This window comes from Crocodylus siamensis, chromosome 9 (genome assembly GCF_052110815.1).
Source record: "Crocodylus siamensis isolate JL-2025a chromosome 9, ASM5211081v1, whole genome shotgun sequence".
Lineage (NCBI taxonomy): Eukaryota > Metazoa > Chordata > Crocodylia > Crocodylidae > Crocodylus > Crocodylus siamensis.
Window position 1 is genome coordinate 43,073,800 of NC_143403.1, and position 25,810 is coordinate 43,099,609.

Here is a 25,810-nt window from a genome sequence, read left to right on the forward strand (position 1 = left end):
TGGCAGCAGGTGCTGCCAGAAGCCTGGCCTGTCCTGCCTGGGAAAAGTGCAGGGAAGGCATGCTGCCTGTGGCCAGCACCCAGCAGTCCACCAGGCCCAAAGGAGCGAATGGGGATGGGGGGCTTTGTTAGTGGCTGCTTGTGCCCAAGCCTGCCCGACTGACTTACCATAGTCCCTGGGCACCTGTGTACGCCTGACCCCTAATCTGAAGCGAGACAGCGCACGAGCCCTGGTACAGGGCATCTAATCTCAGAAATGTTGCAAACCCACACAAACAACATCTTTCTCTTGGCTCTACAGGGCCTGCAGCTAAATACAGGGGAGAGGCCGCACTTGGCAGCTGGGATGTGATCTCGGGATTGCTGCTGCTCACAGTCAGGGCCTGGCTGATGCACTGTCTCTGCCAGAGGAGGACCTTGGACAGGACCCTCCTCCTGGACAGCCTGGTCAGAGGGGGAGCCACCTGCGCTGGGGGAGCACCAGCCACCATTGCCCCTGGGCAAGCCCCCCACACACCGCACTCACTGTGGTGTGCACCTGTGGGGAAACTGACAGAGGCTGGCGTTCTGGCCACCTGTCCCTGGGCTCTTCCCCTTAAGCACTTCCACTCCATGGCCTCCTACCCCCGGACAGCACACAAAGGGCACTGAACATAGTTTTCATGGGGAAGAAGGTGTTTTTATTGTTGGTGGGTGGGACGGGTGGTGGAGGGGCTCTGGTTGATGTGAGAGAAATAAAAACTTGTTCTTCTAAGACATGTCTGTAGTGTATGTGGTACTAGGGGTTGGTAGAGGAGTTGGGGGGTAGATATAGGAAGCAGTACAGGCAGGCTAGAGTGGGGAGTGCTGGAGGAGCAGTCGGCTAGCTCCTCCTGCACCCAGTTCCTTAGCCCCATTGGTGGGTGCATGGCTTTCCTGGTACCCCAGGGTGGTGGTGATTCCGTTACCAGGCATAGATTCATAGAAGTTATAGATTCACAGAAGTTAGGGGCTGGAAGGGACCTCATGAGATCATCAGGTCCAGCCCCGCCTCCTCTTAGGGAAGAAAAGACTGCTGGGGTGAGATGACCCCAGCAAGGTGCAAGTTGTCTTTTGAAGATTTCCAGGGTAGGTGACTGTACCACATCTGGGGGGAGTTTGTTCTAGACTCTGGACACATGAACCATAAAGAAATTTTTCCTTATGTCCAACCTGAAGCGATCTTCTAGCAGTTTATGTTCTTTATTCCTAGTCTTCCCCTGGGCGCCCTGGTGAACAGATGCTCTCTCAGTCACTGATGTTTGCCTCTTATATACCTATAGGCTGCCACTAAGTTCCCCCTAAATCTTCTCTTTTCCAGGCTGAACAGTCCCATGTCCTTCAACCTCTCCTAGTATGGCCTGTCCTTCAAACCTCTAATGATACACATGGCTCTCCTTTGGACTCTTTTAAGCTTCTCCACATCATTCTTGAAGTTCAGTGCCCAGAACTGTACACAGTACTCCATCTGAGGCCTCACCAATGCTGAGTAGAGCAGGAAGATGACATCTTTAGTCTTGCTTGAGATGCATCTGTTGAAGCATGCCAGTGTATTGTTCGCTCTGCTGGCTATAGCACTGCATTGGTAGCTCATATTCATTCTGTGTTTGATTATGGCCCCCAGGTCTCTTTCAGTTGTAGTACTAGCTAGGTAGCACTGCCAAGCCTGCAAGTATGTTGCAGATTATTTCTCCCCAGATGGAGCACTTTACATTTCTCCATGTTAAACATAATCAGATTTTGATTCACCCACCTTACAAGCCTGTGCAGGTCAGCCTGTATTCCCAGCCTGTCCTCCAGCATGACCACACTCCCCCATAACTTGGTCATCCACAAACTTTGCCAATACACTTTTTATACCTGTATCCACATAGTTGATGAATATGTTGAAGAGCACTGGTCCAAGTACTGAACCATGAGGGACACCACTGGTCACCTTATGTCATGGTGACTCAGTTCCATCTATGAACACTTTCTGGGTATGACTTCAGAGCCAGTTTCCTAGCCACTGGAGTGTTAAGTTGTTCAGGCTGTAATTTGCCAATTTTACCATGAGGACATCATGGAAGACCAAATCAAAGGCCCTTTTAAAATCCAAGTGTATGACATCAACCTCATCTCCCTTATCCAGGTGGTGAGGTACCTGATCATAGAAGGAGATGAGGTTGATCAGGCATGACTTGCCTGCAACAAAGCCATGTTGGATGTCTTTTAGAATACTGCCTTCTGTTAGCCTGTCACTGATGGATTCTTTGTTAAGTTTTTCCAGGATTTTTCCATGGATTGAAGTCAGATTGATTGGCTTATAATTCCCTGGGTCCTCTTTCCTACCTTTCTTGGAGATATGCACCACATTGGCCCTCTTCCAATCTTCTGTGACCTCTCCTGAGTGCCACGAGTTTTCAAATAGTTTTGCCACTGGTTGTGCAGTGACATCAGCCAGTTCCTTCAGCACTCTTAGGTGTAGCTCATGCAGTCCTGCTGACTTGTGGATATGCAGCCTCTCTAAATGTTCCCTCACAATATCTTTGCTAATTATAAGTGGGTGATCTCCCCCCATATTGATCATCTTGTATCCTGTCAGGCATCCTTTGCCCACCACACCTTCTCTGCCAAGACCTCATGGACTATCTCACCCTGGCCTCACAGATGTTATACAGCACACAGGATGCAATGATGACCTGTGGGAGGTTGTTTTTGGTGAACTCAAGGGGTGCACTAGCAGTCCTTGAGGCGGTCAAAGGCGCACATCACCAGGGTGTTGGCCTGCCCCAGTCAGCAGTTAAAATGGACCTGGCAGGGGTCCAACTGGCCAGTGTAAGGCCTCATGAGCAGATAGGTGGGGTCCCAAATGAGGAGGGGTGGGACCATCACAGTACCCAGCTTCAGGTCCAGCACCCCTGGCATGAATCAGCCACTCTGCACCAGGGCTAGCAGGGTGGAGTTTCAGAAAATGCAGGTGTTGCAGGTGCTGCCTGCCCAGCCAGTGTTCACACGTATGAAAGGCCCCATGGTGGTCCATGATAGCTTGGAGCACCAGGGGGTGAAAGCCCCTCTGCTGTAATAGGGGCAGTCTCTACAGGGTGGGCGGGTGATGGAAATGTGGGTCCCGTCCAGGGGAAATCCCAGGGCATGGAACCCCACCATCACTGCCAGTGGGTCATGCACGTGGAGCATGGGCACTGCATACCTCCAGGGTGGCCTCCCCAGCAGTGGCCTTGCCCACTCCAAACAGGTGGCTGATGTACCAGAGGCTGGCAGGTGTGGCCAGTTTCAGCAGGGCGAGACCCAGCTAGGTGTCCATGGGGAGGGGCCAGTGTCCTGCTGTGCCAGGAGTGGCCAGAGCTGGCCCAGGAGGTCCAGGAAGGTGACCCAGGTCATGCAGAATGTCTCCATCCATTGGAGACTGGTGCGTCCTGAGTCTGGGGGCCCCCAAGCAGCTGACTGCTGACCCGGGGAGGGGGGAAACGATGGCCTCCCAGCGGCCAATCGCTGACCCCGGAAGCACTTCTCTTGGCATCCCCATGCCCCAGCTGGTGCCAATCTCAATGTAGGCACCAGCCAGCACTTCTCATGGTGGCCCGACTCCCTGGCTGGCCTATGCCACCTATGCCTCCAGCCACCACTCATCATCACAGATGTGATGGATGACGTGCAGCCACCCATCCTGGCTGGTCTGGTGGACCCAGAAGCAGCAGGGCTGAAGGCCCACAAGGGTGACAGAAGCCATGGTGGTAGCATCTTAGAGCCTACTGTCAGAATCCCTGCTGAGGTCCAGTCAGACAGATGGGGTTGAGGTGGCAGCTGTGTGGCCGTAGCCCTAAGACAGCAGGCAGGCAGGTGGTTGCTGGGTGTGGGGGAGCTGGGAGGGCCCAGATAGCCATAGGCCAGCTGGTGGTCAGTGCAGTGGGCAAGCAGGGTGGCTAGCAGGATCCTGGGCCACTGGTCATTGCTGCCTGGGCAGGGGCTGGAGCAGGAGTGGCACAGCGAGACAAAGGCAGTGAGGAGAGCACTGCCACATGTTGTCCCTGTGCTGCGCATGCTGCTTCTGGCCAGAAAAGGGGATGACCAGAAAGCAGCATGTGGGGCTGGCTTTTAAGAGTGCTGCCAGCTGCAGCCAGAGCCTGGAGCTCCCCCTGGTGCCAGCAGGGGCCCAATGTAGGGGCTTAGGAAGTGGAAGCAGATTTGCTGCCATTGGCAGCATATCTGCTCCCACTTCCCTGAACATATAGATGCCTGCTCAGCACCATTTACTCATAAGTAATTTACTCGGAAGTAAACTGGTGCCACAGCAAATGCATGCATAGACATGCCCAGTAACCCAATGGGAGCAGCCTGCTTCTGCCCTCTGTCCCCCTGTAACAGCCAGGGGGAGCTCCAGGCTCCCATGGATGCTAGCTTGGGAGCTGACAAGGGGGCACAGGTCCCGATGTGTATGGGGCCAAGAGAGCTCTGTTGGCTGCAATGGCAGCTATCTCCTGGCATATTGGGATAGAACCTCATGTGCAAAGGGCTGGGAGAATGCAGTAGCAGCCAGCAGAGCTCTCCTGGCCCCATGCACATTGAAACATAGAAAATTAGGGTTGGAAGGGATCTCAGGAGGTCATCCAGTCCAACCCCTTGCTCAAAGCAAGACCAGCCCCAACTGGCTCAACCCAGCAAAAGCTTTGTCTACGCAGGTCTTAAAAACCTCCAAGGATGGAGATGCCACACGTTCTCTTGGTGGCCTGTTCCAGTGTTTTACTATCCTCCTAGTGAGAAAATCCATCCTAATATCTAGCCTAAACTTCCCTTGCTGCAACTTGAGACCACTGCTCCTTGTTCTGTCATCTGCCACCACTGAGAACAGTCAAGCTCTATCCTCTTTTGATCTAGTTGGGGATGATCCTGCTTTGAGCAGGGGGTTGGACTAGATGACCTCCTGGGGTCCCTTCCAAACCTAGCCTTCTGTGAGTCTATGATCCTGTGATTCCTCCAAGTGCTTAGAAATGGATTCTTTGTGGATCTATTCCATGATTTTTCCAGGGACTGAGGTGAGGCTGACTAGTCTGTAGTTCCCTGGATCCTCCTTTTTCCCTTTCTTAAATATGGGTACTATGTTTTTCCTTTTCCAAACATCCAAGACCTCTCCTGATCACCATGATCTTTCAAAGATGATGGCCACTGGCTTTGCAATGTCATCAGCCAACTCCCTCAGCATCCTTGGGTGCATCCCATCTGACCCCATGGACTTGTATATGTCCAACTTTTCTAAATACAGGCAGTCCTCAGACTTACAACACAATTGATTCCTGAAAACTGCATCATAAATCAAAATGTTGTAATTTGGAACTCATTTTCCCATAAGAACAATGTTACAAATGGGGGATCAGTTCCTTTATGACGCTCAACATGGCTGCATCCAGCTGGTAAGTCTGTTTTGGTGGGGGCAAAGGGGTAGGAAGGGGTATGTGGGGTGTAGATCAACACCCCACAGCGAGGGAGGGATTGTGGCTGGGGCTGGGACAGGGGTTGGGGTAAGCTGGGGGGCCAGGATGGGGGGGGGTGCAGGACTTGGGGAGGGGGTGGGATGGCTCCCACCACTCCACAATCTTTACGATCTGAGGGTGCAGGAAAACTGCAGGGCTGGAGGATTGTTGCAGGAGTGTTCCCTCTTGCCCCAGGGGTGTGAGGATGCCCCCAGAGGTGGAGATCATTGTAGGGATCCCAAGCCCTGGATCTGGCAGCTGTGATCCTCAGGGTCTGGGGGGATTTCACCCTCCGCCCCCCCCCCCCCCAGCCCTAGGGATTGTGGAATCCAAGATCCTCAGGTCTAGTGGTGTAACAGGGGATCCTAACCCTGTTACTCAGCTGAGGGTGAAAGAGAAAGAGAAGGACAGAGGCCAGGGCTGGGAAGGTATAGAAAGAGGACCTGCAGCAGTGAGCCAGAACCCTGTCCCTGTAAGCCACAGGCACAAGGGTTGTCCATTAATTAAAAGATGAGACTTTTCAGTGAAAAAGAGGAGGCAGGCAATTGGCCAGCTGAGTGCACCCTCTGACTTGTAAAAATCTGAATGAAATCTGAGCAGGAGGATGGTGAAGAAGTGAGAGGTCCACCCAGCCAGGGAGTACAGACTCCTGGGGCTGTGTGGGTACACAAGAGCTTTTGTCTTGCAGACTGCCAAGAACTTCAGCAGCTCGGAAGCTGAGAGGCTGGTAGGAGATAGCAGCAGCAGCAGCACATCCCAGCCAGTGCCCTTAAAAAGGTAATGTTCCTTTTTATTGTTTTTTTCTTTTGTGAGCATTGACTTTGCTGGGTGGGCTGGGGGTGTGGCTGCAAGGGGAGCACAGAGGTCATGATGAAGCACCACTGAGGCACAATGAAGGATAGTGCTTTTCCCTAGGCAACGCAGAGGCCAGAGAAAGGCTGGAAACTGGTAGGGCTGGAGGTCCTAAGCTGGATCCAGGCAGAATGGGCCTGGAGGTGGAAAGAATCTAGCTAGAAAAAAGGGGGTGGAGGCCAGCAAACAGCCAAATCCCCAAGTGGTGTTTTAAGCTCATGATGGATTAGATGTTAATGAGGCGAGAAGCCTCCTATGATATCTGGCAACACCAGGGAGGCATAGGCGTGACTATGGGGGAGTCAAGAGGTCACTATTAACACCCTTCAGGCTCAAATTGGGGAGTATCCCTGACAGGGACCACTCTTTCTGTGGAAGGTAGCATGCAAGGCTGGGAGACTACCCATCACACTGGGCACCTGGAAGTGACCAGCTCCTGTCCTATTGGTAGCCTACAAAATCTTTAAGAATTTTACATTAAGATTAAGTCATGGTAGGTGAGACAGGAGGTAAAGAATAGACTGGGAAAGTCTGTAGATAGGCTGGTCCTATCACTAGTGGACCTCACACATGCTGATTGGACAATGTGCACCTGTTTTAAGGGTTTTCCCACAACCCCAAGCCCTAGGAATCAACAGCTGTGCTTCCTAAGGTCCGGGGGTTTCACATACCCATGTGCCCTAGGAATCACAGCAGCAGCAAGCCCAAGGGTCAGGGGTTTTCACATACCCTTGAGCTGTACAGGTCATGCCAGCCACAAACGTGAGGGTCCAGGGTTTTCACACTCGCCCCCACAAAAAAACCCCTAGGTATTGTGGCACTTGTGGTCCCATGGATCCAGGGGTTTCCTAGAGCCCTAGGAATTGGCAACTACAATCCCCTACAGATTGTGGCAACTACAATCCCCAGGGTCAGGGGGTTTCTTGCATGCCTGAACCCTAGGAATCATGGCAACCTGGGTTTGGGCAGATTCATGCATGCCTGAGATTGAGGGATCATAGCAGCCACAGTCCCCAGGATCTAGAAGTTATCCACACCCCAGAGTCCCCATGGGCCATGGCAGCTGCAAACCCCAGGATCCCCTAGGAATCGCAGCAGCCATGATCCCCAGGTTCTAGGGGTTTCATGTACTCCTGAGCTCTAGGAACTGCAGCACCTGTGATCCCATGGATCTGAGAATTTCCTGAACCCTGGAGCCCTAGCAATCATGGTAGCCACAAACCCCAGGGTCTAGGCTTTTCCACACCCTGGAACCCTAGGAATCATGGAAGCTATGATCCCCAGGTTCCAGTGGTTTCGCACACACCTCAGCCCTAGGGATTGCAGCAGCCACGATCCCATAGATCTGGGGGGGTTCCTGCACCCTGGAGCCATAGAGATCACAGTAGCCATGATTCTCAAGGTCTGGGGGGATTCAAGCAACCCTGAGCTCTAAGAATAATGGCAGCTGCAATCCCCAGGGCTCAAGGGTTTCTCACATTCCCAAGCCCTAGAGATCACAGCAGCTGTGGGTCTGGGGGGTTTCACACACCCCTAAGCTGTACAGATCATGGCAGCCACAATCCCTAGGGTCTGGGTGCTTCATGCATCCCCGAGCCCGAGGGATCATAGCTGCTGTGATCCTCAGGGTCAGAGGCTTATCCACACCCCAGAGCCCTAGGGGGTCTGCAAATCCCAGGATCCAGTGGCTTAACCCCTCCCCCCCCAGCCCTAGGGATCATAGCAGCCTTGATTCCATGGATCCAGGGAGTTTCCTGAACCCCAGAGCCCTAGGGATTACAGCAACCATGATCCCCAGGGTCTGTGGGGATTCATGCACTCCTGAGCAATGATTCCTGGGGTCCAGGGATTTCACAAACCTTGAGTTGTAGAGATCACAGCACTTGCAGTCCCCAGGATCCAGGGGTTTGCCACACCCCAGAGCCCTAGGGTTCTGGGAGCCACAAATTGCATGGATCTGGAGATTTACTGTGCCCCCAAGCCCAGGGATTATGATGATTGTGATCCCTAGAGTCTGGGCATTTTCTGCATCCCTGAACCTTAAGGATCACGGCAGTCTCCTATGTTAATATAGGAACATAGGACTGGAAGAAGCTTTCTGGGCAATTGAGACTAGTCCCCAGTATTGATATTTATACAGGTGATCCATTAATCTCTTAAATCTCTGATACACTAAGTAGACTAAGGAAAGAATTTCCAAAAGTGTTAAGTTATTTAGTTTCCCTAAAAAATCCCATTCTGAATCACTTCTGTCTCATCAGTATTTCCCACAGGTTCTCTTTCTCCTTACCAGTTTTCAATGTCCTTTTTAAAGTAGTGGACACCAAAAGTAGACGCTTTGTTTTAATGGCGGTCTCATCAAAAATAAAAATAGAAGAATAAGAATATGAACAGAATTAGTGGTTACTGGGTCAGATCTGGGGAGCTGAGTGATGCATTCTTGCCCCCTCAAACTATAGAGTACAAGCACAGTGTGCTCGCTGCCACCAGGCGCTCTGCTGTCAGCTGCTGGTCCCCACTTCTAGTTGCACCCGCTGCACCAGCAAGCTTTCTGCCATACTCCACTTCTCAAAATCCTAAATTCACTTCTGAATGTTACCCATATTATCCATAGAAGTAGAAGGTTGTGTCATTATCCCTAAGTGGGTCATAGTGAAGGATTCTTTATTTAAAGCCAGTCATGGGATTGAGCCAAAGCAGATGAGAACATTCTTGACTATTAATAGACTTGGGAACTTATTCAGTGGCATTCTATTATTTTGTCCAAGCATCTACATTTGTACAGGACACAAAGCCCTTTTAGATGACTGAAATTCTGAAGGCATTCTATTACTTTTTTCCTTAGGTGTCTAAATCTAGGTGTTTCTGGGTGGCCAGACCAGGCTATGTGTCTCTGCCCTCACAGGGATGATGGGATGGGGTAATCACCCCCTTGGGGAAGCAGGACCCAGGGGCTAAGAACAGACATTCAAAAAGCCAGAGCCCAAATTGTTTCAATCTTTACAGGTTAGTCTAACCTGAAAAGATTGAACTAATTTACAAGTGTACAGATATTCATGTTTAATTCTGGAAATGCTGGCATATGCCTGCAGTGGCTCAGTGTAGAAGCTGGGGAGCACTATAGCAGCTGTCCCTTCCATTTGCAGCAGCCACAAGGCTAACCCAAGGGGCATGGCCAGGGCCCTGAGCTAAGTATGATTGTGGAGGGGTTTAAACCCCCACCCTGGCCTGTAGGGACTCTGGCCAGGCTGTGCCTAGAGGGCAGGGGGGAAGCAGCCCTTTCTAGCATCTCCCTGAGGCCAGACACTGGCTGGGGCAGCACCATAGGCAGAGGGGGGCAGGGGGTAGGGATTAAACTCCTCTGTCTCAGGGCATGGGACCTCAGTTGGGGTCTGCCCAGCTTTCCCTCCTGTTGTTGCTCAGACAGTGGAGGGCCTGGCCAGAGCCAGCCATCATGGCCCTGCTATCTGCCCAGGGCTGGGGCTGTGGCTGCATATGGGACTACAGGGCTGAGCTCAGCCAGCCTGTGGGTGTTGCTAAGGAAAGAGGCACTGGGGAAGCCTGGACTGGAGCTGTATGGCCAGACTGGTCCTAGCTCCCTGTGCCCAAGCCTGGTGGGGCTGTCATGGAGCTCCAGCAGACTGACTAGGGCGCCACAGGGTACCCCATAGGGTCAGGGCCCTTCCCAGCCCACTGTGGCTGCATGACAGCCTGGTCTGGCAGCACAGATGAGGACTGGCTTGGGGAGCGGGCTTCCTGGGCCAGCTCAGAGGTGCTGGTGGGCCCCAAGCCCAGCAGCCACTGCCACCACACACCCTGCCCTGTGCAGCACCCATGGCTGTAGCCCCACAACCATCAGCAAGCTGGCTGGAGCGAGGGGCTGTTCTGCTCACCTCATTTCCAGCTGCTGCTGCCGTGGCTGCACAGTGCTGCTCTGGGTGGGGGGGCCAGGGGCTGTGCGGGAAGCTTCAGCCCCTTGGCTTCTGCCCTGCACGCAGAGCTCTAGCTCCAGCTTCCGGATGCCTTGGAAGGCAGAAGGCATCTGGGTGGAAGGCATTTGGGGGCTGCAGCCAGAGCTCCACATGCAGAGCAGAAGCTGCCAGGCTGAAGCTCCCCTTGCCCTGCTGCCTCCCAGAGCAGCTCAGCAGTGGCAGGAATGGGCAGGGGAGTAACTGCTGGAGATGAGGGTAAGCTGGCTTGGCCCAGCAGGGCTGTTTTTTCTCTCCTTATCTCTAGCTGCAGCTCCTGCCACACTGCGCAGTGCCACTCAGGGCTTCGGGAGCTTTCTTTGGTCTGGCTGCTTCAGCCCAGCTCAGGTTGAAGTGGTTGGGCTGAAGAAAGCTCCCCCCACCCCAAGCAGAGCTGTGCAGTGCAGCAGGAGCTGCAGCTGAAGATGAGGGGAGAAAAAAAGCTCTGACAGGCAAAGCCAGCTTCCCCTTGCCTCCAGTGGTTACTCCCCCTCCCATTCCTGCTGCTGCTGCACCACCCCAGGAGGCAGCAGGATGGAGGGAGCTTAAATCCAATGGCTTCTGCCCCGCACATGGAGCTCTGACTGCACCCCCTGGATGGCTTCCACCTGGCCGCCTTCCAAAGTGTCTGGGAGCTGGAGCTCCACACACAGGGCAGAAGTCGCCGGGCTGAAGCTTCCCAACCCCACCCCCCAAGTGGTGTGGCATGGCCACAGCAGTGGCAGCTGCAGGTGAGGGGGTAGAATACCCCCCTGCTGGGTGTGGGGCTGTAGCCCTGGGTGTTGCACAGGGTGCGGCAGCAGCAGCTGCTGGGCTCAGGGCCTGCCAGCACCTCAAAGCTGGCCTGGGAAGCCCACTCTCCAACCAGCCCCCCAACACTTCACCTATGCTGAGCTTCTCCTGGCTGCTTGCTACTCTGCAGCTGGTCCTTGCTCAGCTGCCTATCTAATTAGAATCCTCCTATTCTCCAAGTATTAGGGATTAGGTGATCCTGCTACAGGTACTCAAGGATACAGGTCAGATATGCAGCCCAAAGACATCTGGGGAAGCTCCTCTACCAGTCTGGGTGTCCCTAGCACTCACACATAGGCATGGAGGCAGACAGATCCCTCTGCAAATGCCCTGCTATACTACCCCCACCCAGAAAGCTAACAGTTCTACAGGTGGCAGGAGAAAGAGGCTATTCCAATGCCCAGGGACACACCAGGGTAGAGGAAGTAGGGCTACACACTGTCATGCACAAAAAGTTTTGTCAACAGGAACCAACACAGCCTGCCAAACCACACAGCAACAGGAACAAAGCTCAAGAGACTGCACAGACCTTGATACCCTTACAGACGCCTATATCCCTTACATGCACTTGAGTCCTGTACAAACAATATAATTCCATAAAAGCAATAGAATCCCATACTGCCACTTGAATTTGTCCAGACATCTATCCACTGACAAAACAGGCTGTGCAGATGACTATGCCAAAGTGGCATTTTATTGCAGTTTGGGCATCTGGAAGGCTAGACTGTGAAGGCTGTCACCCTACTCTGGGCATCTCATCTCTAAGGGCCCAAGCAGACATTATATTTATTGCACAATTAACACGTTAATCATTCAATGAATTGTAAAATGCCACACATTCAGCTAATTTATGACATAAGAAAATGTTAAACTAGCCACAAAGATTTATTGAAGAACAACTTTGCAGTTGGTCTGGTATTTAGCCAGAAATTGCAAGTGCGTTATGTGTCCCAGACCTGAGGCTGCCCTTGGTCCAAAAATCATCTGAGAATTAGGATGTGGCAGGGGGCAGCACTGGGTTGGAGACACGTCACACTTTCAGTGTTGGGGTCTGAGAGGCAGCTGCATTCTGCTCAGTCCAGCAGGGGGCAGCCCCAACGTCCCAAACTTGTAAAAGTGCTGTGAGCCTTTAAACACAGGTGCAGCTGGGAAGCAAAGGGTTCCCTGATCACCAGCTGCACTCCCTGGCAGTTGCACAGTTAGGATCTGAGAACCTTTATGCCTCATCCCAATAATTTTGCATCCTGCCACGATGTCAGGACGTGATTTTTGGGATAAAGCCAAAAATACCTCAGATCTTAATTGCACCAACATATTAACATTTACCAGGGATCTAGTAGAATTCCACCCTAAAAGTTTACCTGCCATAAAATATATTTTTTAATTGATCTATTTATATCAGCACAACTTTGTGTGTGGATGCTGTACATCAGTTCAAATCTGGCTTATTTTCACTTAGTATGGGTGCAGCTATACGAGACATTTACTGTGGAGTTGCCCAATTAGCTCACCAATAAGCACCTCAGCATCTATGCTATTAGGACAGACTAAACTAGTTAACTCTGCCGCAGAGGACACTACTTGTAAATACAAGTACTATCCTGCAGCAGGATTTTTTTTACTCCCCAGCAATGCACATGTAGACACTGATGACTGATGAGGCTGACTGGGGCACCAGGGTGCTTCAGTGTGGGGTCTGTCTGACTGTTAGCCCCACACTGAAGCACTTGTGCCTCAGCCAGCCCCTCCACAGCATGTTGAGTCAGGTTGGAGCAACCCAGGACTGGCAGACTGACCACTCCCCACCTTCTCAGGCCTCCAGCCAACCAGGGCTGCTTCGACCTGGCTCAATGTGCTGCCGTCCTGGGCGCACATTCAGCTGCAGTGCCTGGGAGTAATACATTCTGGTGTGATATGTGCCAGAGTTTACTGCTGCACATTAATAATGTGTGAGCTGTATCAATAAATTTTACAGGTGCAAGCTAAATTTACCATTTTAAGCATGTACAATAATCCACATGAACAGTTGCATTAGACTATTGTAAATGAACTGGTATAACTTCTATGTACAGACCTGCACTGAACTTCAAGTTTACTGTAGCTTTTGCAATGCCTAGGACCCTGAGACAGAAGTATAAAAGCTGGAAAAGAGTGTTTAACACTAAATGTTAGTGGGCATGTCTACACACGTACTTTAACGTGCAGTAGACTATTTAACTGTGCATTAAAGCATCACATAAAAACCTGTGACAGTATGTTAATACGTAGTAAAAGTCTACTTTTTAAAAGTCTACCATCTTTACCTTTTCCTGAGCCTCATGAAAGGCATGTGAGCCTAAAAGCTTGCAGAAAAAGATTTTTTTGCACATTCTCAGTTGGTCCAATACAGGGGTTTTCATCCTTTTTGGGTCAGTGTACCCCCAGCGGCCAGTCGAGAAGGAAGGAGTCCCCCAGCGGCTGACTGATGAATGGGGTGGTCCCCCAGTGGCTGACTAATGGGGGACTACTTCCAGTGGAAGTGCTGGAGGCACAGTGGCAGTGGAAGTGTCGGCGCCTGCTGCCGAGTACCTCCTGAGGCCTTCCCAAGTATCTCCAGGGGTACACATACCCTGGGTTGAAAACTCCTGGTCTAATAAAAGGTATCATCTCTGAACCAAGAGTTCTAGATTTTTGCATTTTGTCTCAGACCAACATGGCTGCCAAATACTTCCCTGAAACATGGAAGATGCTGAATTTTAGCCAATTTTTGGATTATAAACTTCATTGCTAAACAATAAGAAAGATTTCTACACTTCCCTGCTTGCCGTCTGACACCGACAGGGAAGGAATCCTGCTTGATCTGCACCATAGGCGATGCGCAGGTCTTCACCAATTAACTTTCCCTGAGGCTGGTGAAGGGTGTGAGAGCCCAAAAGCCTGCAGAAAAAGATTTTTTTTTTTTTGAATTTCTCAATTGGTCTAATAGAAGGTATCATCTCCAAATCAAGCGCTCCATATTTTTGCATTTTATTGCACATTACGCATCAGTAAAACAGTGTGCAAATGCACTACTTGAAAAGACATATTAATGCATGTGAAGACATGCCCACTAAGGACTCACTGTTACTCCTACTACCTGGGCAGCCACATGGCTTTCATCACAGCCTATATTCTGAAACTCTAATGAAGCTTTTTGGTCACAGGCTTCCACGAAGTAGGAGAAGGTGTATTGAGCTGTAGGAATTTGTATGATTAGGGTGTTTTCCAAGGCCACAAATACTATAATACTTAAGAAATTATTATTTCAAATATTGTCTATTGTGTTACCTCTCAGCTCCGTGTTCTCGGGGAACCCTGACACAGGAAGCAGCCTGTCTGACTCACAAAGAATCCCCCCCACCCCTCCTCTACCTAAACAAAAACTGATTAAGATGCAGTGGGAGACACACCTAAAACCCTCCAGATAAGGATGACAAGAGTGAAACAACTGCCCTAGGTCTCATTTGCATCCGAGATGGGATTTACATGGGAGATGGAGAACAGAATGCCTGACGCAGAGACTACAGTGAATTCTGGGATCAGAGAAGCAGGGGAGCACTGCATGATGGGGAATCTGTGCTCCAAATGCTAATCAAGCCACATTTACACACACCCAGCTCAGCATTTATCAGACCAGTTCTAATCTAGATTTACAAAGGACTTCCCCCCCGCCTGCACACACACACACCTCTAAGCAGAAGTAAAGTTTAATAGGCATCTAGGGCTGTACATTCCCTGGTCCCAGTATGGGAGGCCTATTTAAACATAATTGGCTAAAACTCGGTTTCCGGGTTAGGGAATGCTGAGGCAAGAGACTGAGTCAGAGGGGGTATGGGCAACATTTGAACAATGGCAAAGGGCTCATCACAGCGTCCAGCCCGTTGAAGCCCTGACCACAAGTGTTGTCATACTTTTCCTGGGATGACTGGTGGAAGTCCTCCCCCAACAAAGGTTATGAACACTCCAATAATTGCCTTAAGTCTGTTAAAATACTATAGTAAGATCTGAAAAAGTCATGCTAAGCTGAGGCTTGTTCACAAGTAAAAATCCCAAACCCTGATGCTGCAAGTTATCTATTGTTTCTGAAGAAAACATGAGATATCCCAACAGTATCCATAGGAATTTCAAGCTGCCTCCTAAGTGTCTGGTTACCCCCTAACCTGATGTTTTTCCTGAGTATCAATCAGTTTCTTGAGATGTTCCAAACCAGATAACCCATTGTCAAGAGAAAAGACAATGATTTACAATGCTTGAAAGAAGCTGAACTGAGAGTATAAAAATCTGTAAAAAGCAGCAGTGTGTGTGCGCTTCAAGAGGAGAAGTCTCTCTCACACCACCCGCTTTATTCTCTGGATGCTGGAAGAAACAGATCATCTCCCTTTAAGGATTGTACTAAGAACTTTACCTGTCAGAAAACAACCCAAGTGCCTTGGATGGTGAGATCCCAGCGCGCTCTCTCTCTCTCTCTCTTTTCTTTCTAGGCATAAATTTCTGAATCTGAACTGTATTAGTTAAGCTTGAGCTAAGTTTCCCCAAATACTTAGTGAAACCAGAGTAATACTGTAATTGTTGTGTTGGTTTTTCCTTTGCATGTCTATTACTACTAGTGCCATGATATATATTTCATATACTTAGCAATAAATAACTTTTATAGTCAAACTGGTAGTAACTGGGTATATTTCTCCTTCTCTACTTCGCTTTCCCCACTTGCTCTGCAGCAACACTTCTTTTACCTAAGCTAAAGATCCCTGTGAAGCCCAAAAATACTATGGGGTCTGCTCATCAAGAGGCTAAAGATTTGGACGTGCTGAGTTTGAAACACATAAGGGGATCAGCTTGTACAGGTTAATTGACCCAGTTTAACTCAGATGTGCCCTAATGAACTGAATGCTGGCCCATGAGGGTGTCAGCTGGACACCCAGCCGGATTCAGAGGTATTCTGTTTATTCAGCTTGTGTCTGACTGCAATTTATTGTTGCTGTAATGAACTGATTCTTGGTATATGAGGGTGTCAGCCTGTCCATGCTGATCAACCTGGCCAGGTCAGGCATGTCACGTTAATCTGTGTGTTTGTGTATGTATGACTGATTTGGTGACTAGAGGAAACGAGCCACATTGAAACCGAGTCCTGTAAGATAGCTGCACTGGGGGGAAGAACTTGCAGAAGGAAGAGATACAGCTCCATACAGAAACACAAGTAACACAAGCAGCACATTAATAGAATTACCAAGACCCTAGAAACATATCCCTAATAAATAAGCACGCCCCAAGGTGATGGGCAAATCTGGTAACAATTGTCATATTACATGCCAAACCAGGTGGAAGTGTGCTCTCAGAACTATCCTAGAACAATCTGAGTCTGTGTATGGTGAGGGGTGCTCCCAACTACCAGCAAGCTCTGCTTGGGTGGGCTCCCTCTGACTCTGTAGCCCAGTTTCACAGGCAGGTTCCCCTTCAAGCAGGGGTGGGCAATTATTTGGGCCTGCAGGCCACATGGGGAGTTCTGGCGTGTTGTTGCGGGATAGGTCAGCAGCCCCCCCACATAACAGCTCACCAAAACTCCCTGTGTAGCCCCATCCCACCCACCTAGCCATGTGTCCTGACTACGTGAGTCCCAGCCAGTCTCCATGGAGAATCTGGGATTGTGGGGCCATGACCCGGGGCAAAGCCAAGATCCACTCCCCGCATGTCTCTGCCCTTAGAACTGGTGCCCATCACAGGGTTGTGCAAGCAACAGATCATGGCTCTGCTCTGTGCTTGGCCGGGATGTGGCTGGGGCTGAGATCCAGGGAAGTAGCATTCAGAAGCGGGATGGGTGGGTGGGGGAGGGGGCCCAGGGCTGGGACTGGGGGCCCTGGCCCCATACTGTCAGTGCCCTATGATCCCAGCCCCAGTCCCACCTGCCCACTCCTGGATGCTGCTTTCCTGAATCCCATCCCTCACTGAGGGTGGAGCAGAGCTGTGATACAGCCATGGACTGTATTTTTCCCATTCCTGCCTTAAAGCTAGCTAGAATCTCCTAGTCACCTAGGAAACTGGGGAACTGTAAAGATAATTTCAAAGGGGAAATACTGCTGAAAGGCCCCTCTATGAGACGCTTGGCATAATCTTCCAAAGAAGAAAGCTCACCAAGGAAAGAGGCTCCCACTACAATGACATTCTTGCTGGTAGCCAGTTTTACAACCCGGTTGGCATCTTCAGGGGTTCGGATGTTGAAAACATTCTCCACTTCTTTGCCTTTACAGCTAAGGTTTTTGGGTCTGAAAAATACAAATTTAGAAAAAGCCATTTTAGTTTTATTTTTTGGTTTTCATATACATTTCCTCTGTTAACTGACATGTCATGACAAGATCCTCAGAAGGCCAGCATACTGCTGCATTTAACTTCAAGCAATCTGCCAGTGCTAGACATGCAGTAGTGGCTCCAGTCATTTCTAGATACTAATTCTTATTCAATCTTGACCTTACCCCTACCTTTTCTGTCAGAAAGGGTAGCAACATATTTTTTTTTTTAATTTTTCTTTTCCATTCTCATGGATACACCCAACCCTGATCCAACCCCACGGCCAACTTCTTCTAGCTCTGCAAGGGAAGGGAGACTTGGTAGCCAGTTTCATTAATCCGTTTCCTTTGGCTTACAAGGCCTTGGCTACCACACTTCTCTTAAAGGAACTAAAGGTAAATCCTATCAGGGTATGGGGAGGGAAGGGGGAACAAACTTTCCGGAGTCCAGCAGCAGCAAAAAGAAATAGTGTCTCAAGGTGTCTTGAAAAACTGCCAGATATTGAACGTGTACCACAGGGCCTCAACCAAGATAAGTGGAGCAATTCACTTGATTTGTCTATTGTTTCAGGCTTTCAGCAGACTCAGGAAAGTGACACTGCATTGGTTACAAACTATTTATTTTCCAAGGGTATTTCCAAGACCATGAGGACTATAAAAATATTACCTAACAGAGAAATCTGATTCCAGGGAGCAATTCTGTGACTAGGAGTGAATTCAGCAGACTCTGGATGAAGAATGAACGGGGCTTGTAGGTATGGCTTGCTTTGGGCACACTGAAAGAACCTGAATCAATTGACTATCAGGCCAGGATATCGTATATATTTGAGAAGTCTACTGAGGAGGACATTTTGGTCAACTGGAATGGATGGATATATAGTAGTGTAGTAATCGCTTCTCGGCCTCTTGAAGGCTCAGATCGAGCGAAAACATCCATTATCTGTCTCAAGGCGGGTCTTCAACCTCCCAGCAGAAGCCGCCACCCCACACCCTGCGACCATCGAAGCGCTGACCCGTCCCCCCAGCGGAGGGGTTCGAGGATGCCTTCATGCCGCAGGAAGTGGAAGCCTGCCTCAACAGGACCAGGGACACCGCCTCTGGTAGGGACGGTATCAGGTACAACCTCCTCAAAAAACGCGACCTGAGCCGCCTTGTTCTTTCTGTTCTTTTCAACAGGTGCAGAGAGTTCCAGCACATACATGCCTGTGTCTGGAAGAGGGCCATGACGGTCCTCATCCACAAGAAGGAAGACCTGACCGACCCGGGCAACTGGAGACCTATTGCCCTGTGCTCCACTGTCACCAAGCTGTACACCAGCTGCCTGGTGGACTGCATCACCGACTGGGCAGTGACAGGCAGGGCTGTTAGTCAGAGCCAGAGAGGGCTGCTATGAGCATAACTTCACCTTCCAGAAGGCCCTGGACAATGCCCGGAGGACCAGGAAGCAGTGTGTGGTGGCATGGCTGGACTTCTCCAATGCCTTTGGTTCTGTGCCTCACCGCCACATCTTTGGCACCCTCCACAGCTGGGCCTACCGGACAGCGTCATAAACCTGGTGCGAGAGCTCTACCATGGATGCACCAAGACTGTCCGTGCCACTGACGGAGAGACCACGGAGATCCCCATCCGGTCGGGGGTGAGACAGGGCTGCCCCCTCAGCCCCATTATCTTGAACCTAGCCATGAAACCAGTCCTTCGAGCCATGGCAGGCGGCCCCAACGGGCTCAACCTGTACAGCCAGAAGTTGAGTGTTCTGGCCTATGCCAATGACCTCATTCTCCTCGCCCCCGACACCACGCAGCTGCAGCAGATTCTGGACGTGACATCCCAGGCAGCCAGGTGGATGGGCCTGCGCTTCAACGTCACCAAGTGCACCTCCCTGCACACTGACGGCAGGCAGAAGAGCCTGGACTCCACCTTCACGATCCAAGGCCAGGTGATGAGGCACCTGCACAATGGCGAGGCTTACTGCCAGCTGGGGATGCCACCAGGCCAAGCAGACACTGGAAGAGACCATCAACGGGATTGTGCAGGATGCCCACAAGCTGGACTCATCCCTGCTGGCCCCCTGGCAGAAGACAGATGCAGTGAACACCTTTCTCATCCCCCCTGTCACATTTGTCCTGAGAGTCTTGGTGGTCCCCAAGATCCCCACTCAAGAAGGAGGACGCTGAGATCCAGTGGCTGCTCAAGAAGTGGCTGCACCTGCTGCTAAGGGCCAGCAACAAGGTCCTGCACATCCTCTACAGGCAGGGAGGTGCCAACGTCCCCCGCACGGGATATCTCTGTGACATCGCGGTGGTCACCCACACCTTCCACCTCCTGACCTGCCTGGACGCCACAGTATCATCGCTGCCAGCGCCCTTGAGGAGATCACCCGCAAGAGGATCATGAGGCAGCCGACCGGATATGACTTGGCCACCTTCCTCAGCAGCTCGCTGGAGGGCAAGTTCAACAGAGATGGTGGGGACTTTCCCTCGCTGTGGAGCTGAGCCCGCAACACCATGCGCCGCCTCGGGAAACACATCAGCTGTGCCTGAACCTGGACCGAGGAGTGCTGGGAGCCTCCCTGCAACCAGTCCCGCATGCTGACCATGTTACCGTGACACCCCGCACAAGGACCTTCCTGGAGAGGTTCCTTAAGGCTGCTGTCCAAAACAAGCACGCCGGTGACCTGAGGGCCAAACCCAACCAGGGCAAGGTCTGATGTCACCTCCAAGTGGGACTCCAGCAACCACTTCATGCCCAGTGGGAGCTTTATGCACTTCACGGACTGGTGCTTCCTCCACCGCGCCCGCCTCAACTGCTTGCCTCTGAACGGGGCCATCCACTTTGGCCACTGGGACGAGGTGCCAACAGTGCGGCTACATGGTAGAGACCCTCTCCCACATGCTGTGCAGCTGTAAGTTGCATGCCAGAGCCTGGCAGCTCTGCCACAACACTGTCCAGGACCGCCTGGTGAGGGCCATCCCGGCTGCAGCAGGGAAGATCTCTGTGAACTGTACTGTCCCAGGCTGTGAGAGCCAGATGTGACCTGACATCGTCATCATGAACAACGAGGCCATGAAGGTTGTGATTGTGGACGTAACCATTCACTTTGAGAACCAGCGCCATGCCTTCACCTGCGCCAAAGCCTTCACTGATGCCCTGGTTCACAAGCGGGAAAAGTACGCTCCACTGGCCGACATCCTGAGGGGCTGTGGCTACGATGTGATGGTCAATGCGTTCATCATGGGAACACTCGGAACCTGGGACCCCAGCAACGAGAACATCCTGTGTGCCCGTTGCATCTCCCGCTGCTATGCCAAGCTGATGCGCTGCCTCATGGTGTCCAACGCAATCTGTTGGTCTTTCTTTCTCTCTCAGCGTCTCTCTCTCTCATCAACATGGGATAAAAAACTCTTTGTCTTATATTTGCATACAAAGAAACCTAATTAAATACTTTCGCTATCATTAAACTGTTGTCAAAAGCAACATGTGTTCAGTAATGGAAACCAATAATGAAGTTGATTAAGTGCTGCCAAAACTAAGGATGACTATAAAACACATAGTCCATATTGGGTTCACATGCTGATGGGAACCTACCACAAGGATTTTTGAGTCATTCAAGAACCCTACTACCAACAAACATCCTCCACCCCCCACCTGGGGCTTCAGGTGCTTCCAAATCCTTTAGTGGGCATCCTGGAAGCTTGGGGTTCAGATGCCTCTGAGTTTTGCTTGCCCTCAGCCATACAGACACAGAAGCAAGCTAGGGAGGAGATGCCAACTTCAAGGAAATGGGAATGTAGCTGAGATCCTCCTACTAGAAACTGGCCAGTGGGAAGCTAAGTATGAGGCTCTTGTAGGGAGTCCTGTCTGCAAGCAGACAAGGGTGCAACCCTCCACTACACAAGGATTTTTATTTTTTTTTAAAGGACATTTTTTCATGTTCCAAGTCAAATTGGCCAAATCAATTCCAAATTCATCAGTCATTCAAGAACTATATGTGGCCCTACCACTGGCAAACATCCTCTACCCCTGCCTGGTGCTTCAGATGCTTTCAAATCCTTTGGTGGGCATCCTATGTGCAAGCCCAATCCCAGAGACTTGGGGTATGAATGCCCCCAAGTTTCACTTGACCTCAGCCATACAACTGCAGGAACAAGCTAGGGAGAAGTCTCCCATTTCCACAAAGTAGACATAAAGCCACAATCTTCCTGGTAGAAGCAAAAGTGGGAGGTTAACTATACATTACCTCCGCTCAGATTCTACCCCTTGCCAGAGAAGCAGTTATCCGCAGCAACTAGGAAAACTGCCTTAGTGGCCATGGTGTTTCTCCTGGATAAATTAGTGCAGACCACATCAATAAAATTTATGATTGCACCCATTAAATGCAGTCCCCCCACCCCAGTGCTGACTCAAGTCATTGTGAGCCACTATATTGTATACTGTTGGCTTCCTCTTCATTCCCACAGCTGAGTTGTATCTTTCTTCCTCATTTCCAATCATTCATATTTCTTCACCAGCCTTAAATACCTGCCAAACATCACCAAACAGGGCCCCAAACAGTTCACCCAGAATCCCTGTGTTGCATATGATTAGTATGGCCCTGCCCTCCATGAGGTGAAGCTGGATCAGGTTGCCCTCCACCTCATAGATTCATAGATGAGAGGGTCAGAAGGGACCTCAACAGATCATCGAGTCCGACCCCCTGCCTAGGCAGGAAAGAGTGCTGGGATCAGACGACCTCATCTGCATATAAATTTTTGGAGGATCCCAGGATTCGTGACAAGAATACCCAGTTCCAGTCATGAGTGAGAAGCTAAGTAGTACATGGATCCTTTGGAGGCGGGGGTAGGAGGGTATCTGGAGTACACACACTTACTGAGCTGGGCTGAGCTGTGGGATCACCATGCTTGGAAGGCTGTTAACTCTGCTGAGGCCCTGCCCAGTTACCTACATGGTAAATCATAAGCCTTTGGGCTCTGGACTAATACCATTAGGAGGAGTCTGTGTACTCCTGAGAGTGACAGGTTTCAGAACCCTGACCAGAGAAGTCGTCCTCTATGGCAGTGGTTTCCAACCATTTTAAGTAGATCACCTTTGGCATTTAAAAGATCTACCATGCACCATGCTGTGCCCCCTTCCCCCCACCCAGCAGGTAAGCTGTGGGGGGGGGCCACAGATCAGGCAGAGGGAGAAAAAATTATCCAGGGACAAGCCTCTCCAGCAGGTACATGTGTGGGGAAAGGAGGGAGGAGGGGCAGATCAAGGCTCTAGCCCTAGCCCCATTTCCTCCCTTACTGCTGGGCCCTTGATCTGCCACCCCCACAATGGCAGGGAGTAAGGGAGTGGGGTTGGAGAAGGAGCAGGCCCTGCACAGCCAGGGTACAGGATGAAGCAGTGACTGGTTTGTCTAGGGGCCATGGGGAGGAGGCCTTGCACTCTGGCAGGGAATGGGGTGGTGTGTGCCCCCAGAACTGCACACCAGCCGAGCCAGCCACTGCTGCGGGCTGGGGCTAGGGCCGGGGCTGTGTTTGGCGGCACTGGGATCGGGGCTATGTGGGGGGTTGCAAGCTCCTGAAAATTCAGTGTAGCCCCTGCTCCCAGCAGTGCCATCTGGCCCGACCACAGGACAGTGTAGTGCAGCACAGAGAAGAGCAGACTGCCACCATGAAGAGCATGGCACTGTCTTCCCCTTTTCCCACCACAGGATCAGTGGGGGGAGTGGGTTGGGGCTGGAAGGTAGCACTGCACTCTCTGTGGTGGGGGTCTGGTCTGCTCCACCCTGCGCTGCACTGCAGTTGGCAGTGGTGCTGGGAGCAGGGGCAATGGTGAATTTTTGGGTGCTTGAAGCCCCCCACATAGCCCCTCTCCCAGTGCTGCCTGGCAAAGCCCCAGCCCCAGCTTGCAGCAGCAGCTGGCCCAGCCAGCATACAGATCCAAGGGCACATGCCTCCCATGCCCTGCCAGGCTGCATGACCCCCCCCCAAACCACTCGAGGCTTAAGGCTTCGTTCCCCATGTTGGCTGTGCAGGCCTGCCCCTGTTCCAGCCCTCCTCCCTCCTTCCCCACCGCTGCAGCCACTGGTGCTGCCCGGCGTTTGCTGGGGCATGTGCCTGCCCCAATCTGTGCATGGCAGAGACAGCTGCTGTGCATAGATGGGCTTGGGCTTTGTCCTATGAGCCCAGCTGCAGCTGGCCCAGGAGCAGCCCAAAGCCATGTACATCCAGCCACTGGGTTGAGCCTTGTCCCTTGTCCGCCCAGCCACAGGACTCATGTGGTATCAAGCCACTCCCGGGTAGGCTGCAACTGGGCTCAAGGCACAAAGTCCAGGCCGCAATGGTAGCTGCCTCCACCGTGCACAGATGTGGGGGCACATGCCTCCTAGGGCCTCCATCAGGGTGCACACCGTGCAGGAGCCACCTGAACTCAATCCTCCCACCACCTGCCCAGCCGGCCGGGGCCCCACTCAGTTTACGCCTGCTCCTGGTTCTGCGGCACTGTGCCTAACCAAGGAGGCTTTGATCGGGCCCCTGCCCCTTCCCTCCCCCACAGACTGACCTGCTGCGCTGGGGGTGGGGTGCACGTGGACATGCACTCGCACTCACCCCCCCACCCCAGCCTCAGATAGACTCCAAGAGGCTTCAAGGTCTACTGGTCACTTGAGATCCACCAGTTGGTGATCACTGCTGTACAGGCACTCGACCAAACAGCAAGGGGCCCTGACAGCTTACTTTGACCAGGTCATCTCCTGCTTCTGGTATGCATTGTGGAAAGCTAGGAACCTGCTCATAAACAGACACTTGGACCCCACAGTTGAGGACATTATTAAAATAGGACTGAGTTAAATGTACTGGTATAGAAAGACAGAAGAAGACAACAGGAAAGAAATGGCAGACCTCATATGGTGGAGAGGGAACTGACATAGATTTTTTCGGAGGCAAACCCTCTGAAAGTTTATTTTCTACCTAGTAGAACTTTCACAATCTTTGATTTCTCCTCAGTCTGATGAAGGGTACATGTGCCTGAAAGTTTCCAAAGAAAAGATTTTATTTGCTATTATTTAGCTGGTCTAATAAAAGACAGTGCCTCTGATCCAAGAGCTTTGTGTATCTCTTGATTCTGACACATAACTTTGTGTTTGATCTGTGTCGCAGGGCACTAAGGTGCTTGTTCCTATTAGAGCAGAGATTGCCTGGGGAGGGAACACAAAGGGCCCGATAAGAGCCCAGGTGCAGGTGGCCGTGGCAACTGACTAATGAGGGAATTGGTCGCACCTGCACCTGGTCAGCTGGCTGGAAGAGGCAGGGCCCTAGGCCCATATAAAACCTAGGGCTGGGACCAGGCAGTTCAGTTCCCTGCCAGCAGCTGAAGGGGAAGGAGCCTTCAGGAAGGAAGGGCTCAGAGACACTACAGCCATTGGATATGCTACTTTTAGGGCTACTGGGGCACCTACAGGCACCCAGTATTAGAGAAGGAGTTTTAGCCTTTTAAAGAGGCAGAGCATGCCTTGCACTTTGTCACGTTATAGCCCAGGGGCTTACGTTTGATTACAGTTGCTTGTTTGCTGTCTGATAACACCGGTAGTTTGGGTGAGGTTATTTTGGGATAGGAGGAGGCCTCGTTGGGGGCCCATGGCAGCATGGGGACCCCGGCACCAGAGACGGCGCAGCATTTGGAGGCACAGAGCCCAGTGCCGAGGGGCACAGAGACGAGGGCTGCAGAGAGCCCAGTGAGGACGAGGGGCCAAATTATAATGAGGCCTAGGCAAGACAATGTCAATGCCCTCTGTGAGGCTTGGGGCGTGGTAAAGGGGTAGTTGGAGCCACGCATATAACCCGTAAGGCTGAGAGACTCAGGCACCATATACCATAACGTGGTATGCCAAGGGGTCTATGAACCACAGGGTTCAGTAAGATCTAGCCAGACTGTGTCTAAACCCAAAGATCAAGGGCAGCTTCCCTATATGAATTATACCAACAAGATGTGGCGGGTGAGATAGAGGGTGCCTGTAGGGCAAGACTGGCACAGTTAAGGAGCCTAGGGGTAATACGGCCACTCTTAGGGACTCCACTCTGCCACAATCTGAAATATGATAAGAACCTGAAATACTGAAAATATGCTTGGGACAAAAATTTCTAGAGATATTAATTCAGACTTATCTAAACAAAATATTTTGACTTTTTAATCAAAGTATTCTGAATATTCCCTTTGTAAAATCAGAAATTTGTTTTTAAAATAATTCTGTTAAAATGTCAGCTTTGAAAGAATATTGTATTTTAAAAACCTATGGTTAAAAAGGCTTACCTTTTTTGTCATAGCTATTATTAAAAACATAAATATTATTAAGCTATGGATCTAGCTCACATAATCTTCTTTAGCAATCCAAATAGCATCATTAACAATTTTGAGAGGAAGGATTTTTCTTA

The 25,810-nt window shown here is 51.0% G+C and overlaps 1 protein-coding gene across 1 annotated transcript in view; it reads right to left on the bottom strand.

Moving 5' to 3' along the window:
• The window catches only part of AIFM3 (AIF family member 3), a 214,587-nt gene that overhangs the window by 65,362 nt on the left and 123,415 nt on the right, over nucleotides 1-25,810 (bottom strand). Inside the window, exon 10 of the mRNA XM_090062294.1 lies at nucleotides 17,245-17,375. Within this exon, the coding sequence (XP_089918420.1) occupies nucleotides 17,245-17,375 (131 nt within the window). The remainder of the gene's footprint in view (nucleotides 1-17,244; nucleotides 17,376-25,810) is intronic.